Here is a 6,968-nt window from a genome sequence, read left to right as displayed (position 1 = left end):
ATAATGGACTGTGGGATGTCAGTCCCATGCCTGGCACATAGTAAGGGAATTTCCCCCTCCTCCCACTTGCTCTGTTTATTTTTTGTTATATGGGTGTGGAGGAGACAAAGGAGCTGAACTGAGGGGCAACTGGGAACAATTTGGGGGTTTATGAAATCTTAGTGAATATCTTCCTTTTTCTTGGAGTTAGACTGGCCCATTGCCTGCTTCCAGTGGAAGGACTTCAGAGGGTCCACAAAATTCTCTGAAAATTCTGTGTCTCAACCAGTCCCAGCCTCCCCTGTATTCCCCAGGGACCTAGGAGGTCACCACGGCTGTGAATGGAGATTATCAGGATGTCAAGTGGGGCCATTGCCCTAATAACAAGATTCCCTGAACTAGAGGCTTGTCAATTAACTGTGAAAGAGGTGGATCAACATCCTTGATCCTTATTGTATCAAAGTTTTTGATCCTCAGTAGGAAAAGGTGACCAGAAAATGGGGTCTTTCATTGTCTTAGAGCCAAGGAGATCCCAACAATCAAGCAAGAACGGGGTTGGCCAGCCATCCCATCTGACATCTTGAGATGCCAGGAAAATAATCCATTCATCTCAGATTTCCTCTGAGTCCCTCATTGCTGAGCCTGAAGGCTCCATCTGGCTCCTGTGGTCTCTGGAGGATGCAAGCACTAAGCCATCTTGTTGGGGAGGTTCTCCTAACCCAAACGTGCACTGAGCCTGCTCAAGCCTCTCGCTTGAGCACCACTCCTCACAGGGCCTAGCTATCCAACAGTCTGTGTGCAAATAGGCATGGCCAGGCTACCTGCCAGGGTCATTGCCATCAGTCATCAGCGAAAAGGGGTAAGTGTCCAAGCCCTGGGGCCTGGCTCAAATAAGACAATAGGATCAAGACTGCTCTCTCTCCTCCAGGGAGCGAAATGATTCTGACTCAGTTTGTTTAAAACTGTGAAAGAGGACTCATCAGCATTCAGAAAAGTTTAGTCCTCTGGAATCTGGCCATGGGGTGATTTTCACATCAGCCTCTGTCTCAGTGACTGAGGACCTTGGGACTTCTTTGTTTCCTTCAAGTCCGAGTCTTCTCAGATGTTTCCTCCAGTGGGCCAGCCAGTGATGGGCAGAGGAGCGGATCTCCCCACTCCGCAGGGCATAGATGATGGGGTTGACCATGGAGTTGACAAGGCAGAGCAAGGAGAAGAAGGCGAAGACCTTCTTGACCTGGTCGCTTAGGGTGGTGGTCAGGCTGTAGACCATGAGGGCCAGTACCGGGAGCCAGCATATGAAAAGCACAGCCAGCACCACCCCCAGGGTCTTGGCCAACCTCACATCAAGCCTCATTCGTGCCATTCCTGGCACCTGCCTGTCCTGGTGTTCAGCCAAGCTGGCTACATGCTGATGGGCCTTCCAGAGGACATGCCCATAAGTGTAGATGATGCCAGAGAAGAGGAAGGCAATGAACAGGAGCCAGCCCAGGAGATAGTCATTGGGGATCAGGGGGAAAAGCTCAGAGCAGGGACTAGGACAGCAAGTCCATCCCATAAGGGGCAGGTAGGAGACCAATGCTGAGAGGACCCACATGATCCCCAGAGTTGCCAGTGCCCTCCCCCGGGTGAGTAGGGCTTTGTATGTAGGTGGGTAGCACAGACAGAGGTAGCGGTCAATGGCGGTCAGCAGTAGACTGCCTACAGAGGCTGTGAAGGTCATGGTCACACTGCCAATCTTCAGCAGGAAGACAGCCTTGGAATCCATGCCATGGAAGACGTGGAAATTCACAAAGTTGCAAGCAAAGATCACACTGGCCAGGAAGTCAGCCACAGCCAAGCTGCTAATGAACAGGTATGAGGGCTTCCTGCGGAGCCGGTGGGAGAACAGGATCAGGTAGAGCACAGCCAGATTCTCCAGGGCACTTAGCAGGGCAAAGGAGGTACACAGCACGGCAATAGCTATCCTTTGGGAATTGTTCAGGACCATGTACTCTTTCATGGGGTTGAAATCCAAGCCATCCTTACAGCCATTGGCTGCCTCCATCACCCAGTGTCTCTCCATGGGGTGGGTCCCTTGGCTCCTGTTGGGCTTGCCAAGAAGCCTTTGCTGTAGTACAATGAGAAGAAAGGAGTCTTTTTCAATTAGCGCAATAATGACTTCACACAATCAATAGCTCTAGACAAACCCTTTACCTGTGTAGATGAATCATATGCTGAAATAGCAATTTATATTTTGTTTCCTTTATATTTTGCCCTCTTTCCATTCTACTGGGTCACTAGATCTTTCTGGTTGCCTTAGGAGAGGTATGTGGGAATTCAAGAAGCAGAAGTGGCCTGTGCGGTTTTTAGTCTTTTGTTTCCAAAAAGACCAATCCTGAGACTTCCCTTTGAAAGTAAGAGAAATCCCAAGGGCCAAAAACCAAGAGGAAATCAAAACCAAGAAAAAAATGGAAGCCAGAATGATGAGATGGAGGGGATTTTTCCATTGGTATTCTGTTCTGTTTTGTTTTGTGTGCCCATCTTGATAAGTAAGATGCTGAAGTTTTAACAACAAAGACAAGACTTTGGCTTCACACCAGCAGCATTGACAGATAAAATATAAGAATCCAGATAAATCTGAATGTCAGATAACTAATCTTTTTTTTTTTAATAAGTATGTTCTAAATATTGAGAAACACCAAACCAGAGCACCCAAATATTGTATGGGACATCATTAGATACTATTAGAAAGCAAACTTGAAATTTCTCCAGAGGAATATACTTTCTAGCCAGGTCACACAAGTTTCCCACATGAAGCGGCCCATGAAATTTGAGCTCTCAATGCAAATAACAAAATGTATAAGGACATGTGAACAAGGGTGCCTGGGTGGCTCAGTTGGTTAAGCGACTGCCTTCAGCTCAGGTCATGATCCTGGAGTCCCCGGATCGAGTCCTGCATCGGGGTCCCTGCTCAGCGGGGAGTCTGCTTCTCCCTCTGACCCTCCCCCCCCTCATGCTCTCTCTATCTCATTCTCTCTCTCAAATAAATAAATAATATCTTTAAAAAAAAAGGACATGTGAACAAGAGTTCACAGAAATGTCAGACAGTAGAATGAGACTTTCAAGGACTTCATGTCATTCTTGGGAATATGTTTAATATAATTAAACAATAAGGAATCAAAACCATGAGTACATAATGGGAGACTGTCTAGGCAGATTTGAAAAAGAATCAAGTAGAATTTCTAGAAGTGAAAAATAAAGTCTTTGAAAAAAGAACCCTTAAATGTAGGTGAAAGAACAGGACAGATTAGTTGGAAAGCATTGATCCAGAAGGTAGGTCTGAAGAGATTTCTTAAAATGCAGCACAAAAAGACAAAGAGATGGGACAGATAAAAGAGAGGTTAAGGATTGAATGAAAAGGGGCGCCTGGGTGGCTCAGTTGGTTAAGCGACTGCCTTCAGCTCAGGTCATGATCCTGGAGTCCCTGGAGTCCCTGGATCGAGCCCCGCATCGGGCTCCCTGCTCGGCAGGGAGTCTGCTTCTCCCTCTGACCCTCCCCCCTCTCATGTGCTCTCTCTCATTCTCTCTCTCTCAAATAAATAAATAAAATATTAAAAAAAAAAAAAGGATTGAATGAAATGTCCTAAAATATATCTAACTGGAGTTTCAGAAGGGAAAAATAGAAGTGGGGGTGGGCATTGGGGAGGCCATAGAGGGGGTTGCTGAGAGTGGAGAATCGTCCAGAATTCTCCTTAGATTCAGAAATCACAGTGAACTACAAGCAGAATTTTATTTTATTTTATTTTTTTAAAAAGATTTTATTTATTTACTTGAAAGAGAGAGAACATAAGCAGAGGAGAGGGGCAGAGAGAGAGGGAGAAACAGGCTCCCTGCTGAGCAAGGAGCTTGACACAGGGCTTGATCCCATGACCCAAGGATCATGACCTGAGTCGAAGGCAGACACTTAACCAACTGAGCCACCCAGGCGCCCCTACGAGCAGAATTTTAAAAACAAACTAATTCCACACTCACATATATCATAATAAAACTTCAGAACACGAAAGACAAAGAGAAAAAAATTAAAAGCAATCAGAGGGAAAGGACACAATACCAGCAAATGAATCATAATGAAACTTAAAACCACATTTTCCAACATCAACAACAGAAGCCAGAAGAAAGGCGGGGCGGGGGGGTGGTGGTGGAGTGGAACTAAACTATAACTCAAACTAAAGAAATACAGGTAGAGTTGTCGACGAACAGACCCTTACTGAAGGAACATCTAAAGGGTATGCCATAAGCAGAAGGAAATTCTTCATAGAGGGAAGAACAGAAAGGCAAGAAGGAATTGTGAACAAATAAGTTTCTAAATGTATGAGTAAGTAAAAACAGATGTCTATATAAAGCAATAATAATAATGCTAATGACTCTTTCAGAGGGTATAAAAACAAAATGGAAGTGAAATTGTGAATGACAGTAAACAGTAACATAAGCCAAGAAAGAGATGGAGATGAAGCTTTATTTAGACTACCTTAGGCTTTTAAAAATCAAGCATCATCTCTTACCTGGTTGACTTTGATAGTTTACTAACTGGGCTCCCTGCTTTTAACCAGACCCATCTTTAGTCTAATTTCAACACAACAGCTAGACTGATTCCTTAAATACGTCACATCATGCTACTCCTCTGTCCGAAACCGTGTGTAGGGCCCATTTCATTCAGTGTAAAAGCCAAACAAGGTACTTAGAGTGGCCTAGAAGGCTTTATGTGTTCTGGCCCTATCACCTCTCTGATCTCCTTAATATCATGCTTTCCTTGGTCAGCCAGCTTTAGCCACATTGGCTGCCTGATGGGTCCAACCCCCTGCCACAGGGCCTTTGCACTGGCTGTTCCCTCTGCCTGAGCACTCTTTTCCTAGATATATGCTTGACTCAGGCTCTCACCTTTTCCAAGTCTTGGCTCAAGTTTTACTTTTTCAATGACATCTTTCCTACCACTCTAATACAGTAACTCACCCCATCCTCCCGCTCTTCTGGTCTCCCTCACTCTGCTCTATGTTTTTCCCCCCATAACACTTATTACCTCCTGACATATACTTTACCCTATGTAACTTACCTATTTATTATGTTTTATTGTTTGTTGTCTGTATATTCTACTAGAATTTAAGTTCCATGAGGTCAAGGAACTATTTTGTCCTCTGATATAAGGTCTTAGAATAGTATCTGATACATAATAGGTACTCAATAAAGAATTTTGGACTTGAAGTGAAATGAAATTGAATAGTGACTGATTCTAGCATTTTTTTCTCAGAAGCTGATAGATTAGGCAGACAACATACTAATTAATAGAGTGTATAAGATCTGAACATGCAATTAACAACCTGGATTAAATAGTCATATATGGAACTCAGCACCCAATAATTGGAGAATACACACTGTTTTCAACCAAATGTGGATATTTATCAAAACTGACTAAGTCTTGGGTGAAAAGTAGATTTCAATAAATTTAAAATAATCTGTAACATACAAACCATGTTCTCTGACCACAGTGCAAATTTGTTAAAAATATCAAGAACTTAAATAATATAACAAACTTCATAAGTACAAAGCTTTAAAAACACACTCCTGAATAATTCTTGGGTCAAAGAATCCTAAAGGGAATTAGGAAATACTTAGAATTGTAACATTAAAATCTGTGGGATATATCTGAGCAGCACCGAAAAGGAAATGTATAGCCCTTTGTGCTCATATTAGAAAAGAAAAAAGACGAATGTGCTAAACATCATAAAATTAGAAAAAGAACAACAGTGTAAACACAAAGAAGGAAGAAGACAGAAATAATAAGACCAGAAATTAATGACATAGGAAAGCAATGGAGACTAGAAAAAACTGGAAAGACTGAAGCCAGTTTTTTGAAAAAATAATGAAACAGGCAAACCTCCATTAGATTTCTGAAGAAAAAAAGAGAACCCACACAGAAGAATAATAACGGCATGAAAAAGAAATGGTCGATGATCCTTTGAAAAGATGTCTAACCTCAGTAGCAACCACAGAAATGCAAGTTTCATTCCCATCAGATTGGTAAAAAAAACTCAACCTGATGATAGAGTGTTGGAGAAGGCGCGGACCAACGAGGACTTTCGGCACTGCCCGGGGAGGGGGTAAGTTGGCATAACCACTCTGGAGAGCAGTTCCGCAAAATCTGGTGTGGTCCACGTGCCTCCGCCTTTGGATGCATCAGCTCCACTCCTGGGTATGTGCTCCCGAGGGACCCTGACACGTGTGACCGAAGAGACGGCTACAAGAGTGTTCATTTCATTCTCTTATTCCTATTTATTTATTTATTTATTTATAATGTGGCAACTAGGAAATTGTAAATGGCAGGTGTCTCCCATCGTGTCTTCCAGGGTCAGCGGCGGCCCACGCCAACGTGGTGTACTGGGCGTGGACAGCCAGGGCGGGGCATGCGGCTCAGTTGCCGCGGCCGGAAGCCCCGCCCAGCTCCCCTGCTCCACCGGATGCTCCGCCATTTCCCAGATAGTTCTACTTTCTTGCCCTTTTGCTCACACCTTCACCCCAGGCTTCTTTTCTCTAGCAGACCTTCCTTCTTGAACTTCCGTCTGGACTCATCTTTCAATCCGTGAAGCCTTCTCGATGCCCCGTCACTCAGGAAGCTCCCCGCCCTACCGTGCTTAGTTTGTAACCAGTTCTGCACTAGGCTTTTCTCCAACCAGATTAATAATGGAACTAACCAACATTTGTATGGACTTTAAATTCTACAAAATAATGTCCACAGCCACAATCTAATGTAATCTATACAACTTTATAATATAAAAATTATGGGTATTGGGGCTCCTGGCTGGCTCAGTCAATACAGCATGTGACTCTTGATCTCAGGTTTGAAAGTTCCAACCCCACACTGGGTGTAGAGCTCACTTAATAAAATAAGGGGCGCCTGCGGGGTTCAGTTGGTTAAGCAGCGGATTCTTGACTTCAGCTCAGGTCATGATCTCGGG

At 43.9% G+C, this 6,968-nt stretch overlaps 1 protein-coding gene across 1 annotated transcript; it reads right to left on the bottom strand.

The window, feature by feature from the left end:
- Nucleotides 1–958: 958 nt before the first annotated feature.
- Nucleotides 959–2,080, bottom strand: CNR2 (cannabinoid receptor 2). The gene has a single exon (XM_032418072.1). The coding sequence runs from the start codon at nucleotides 2,039–2,041 to the stop codon at nucleotides 959–961; it is 1,083 nt and encodes a 360-aa protein (XP_032273963.1). The 5' UTR covers nucleotides 2,042–2,080.
- Between the last annotated feature and the right edge of the window lie 4,888 nt (nucleotides 2,081–6,968).

This window comes from Phoca vitulina, unplaced genomic scaffold (genome assembly GCF_004348235.1).
Source record: "Phoca vitulina isolate PV1807 unplaced genomic scaffold, GSC_HSeal_1.0 scaffold2, whole genome shotgun sequence".
Lineage (NCBI taxonomy): Eukaryota > Metazoa > Chordata > Mammalia > Carnivora > Phocidae > Phoca > Phoca vitulina.
This window is presented reverse-complemented; position numbering and strand designations above follow the sequence as displayed.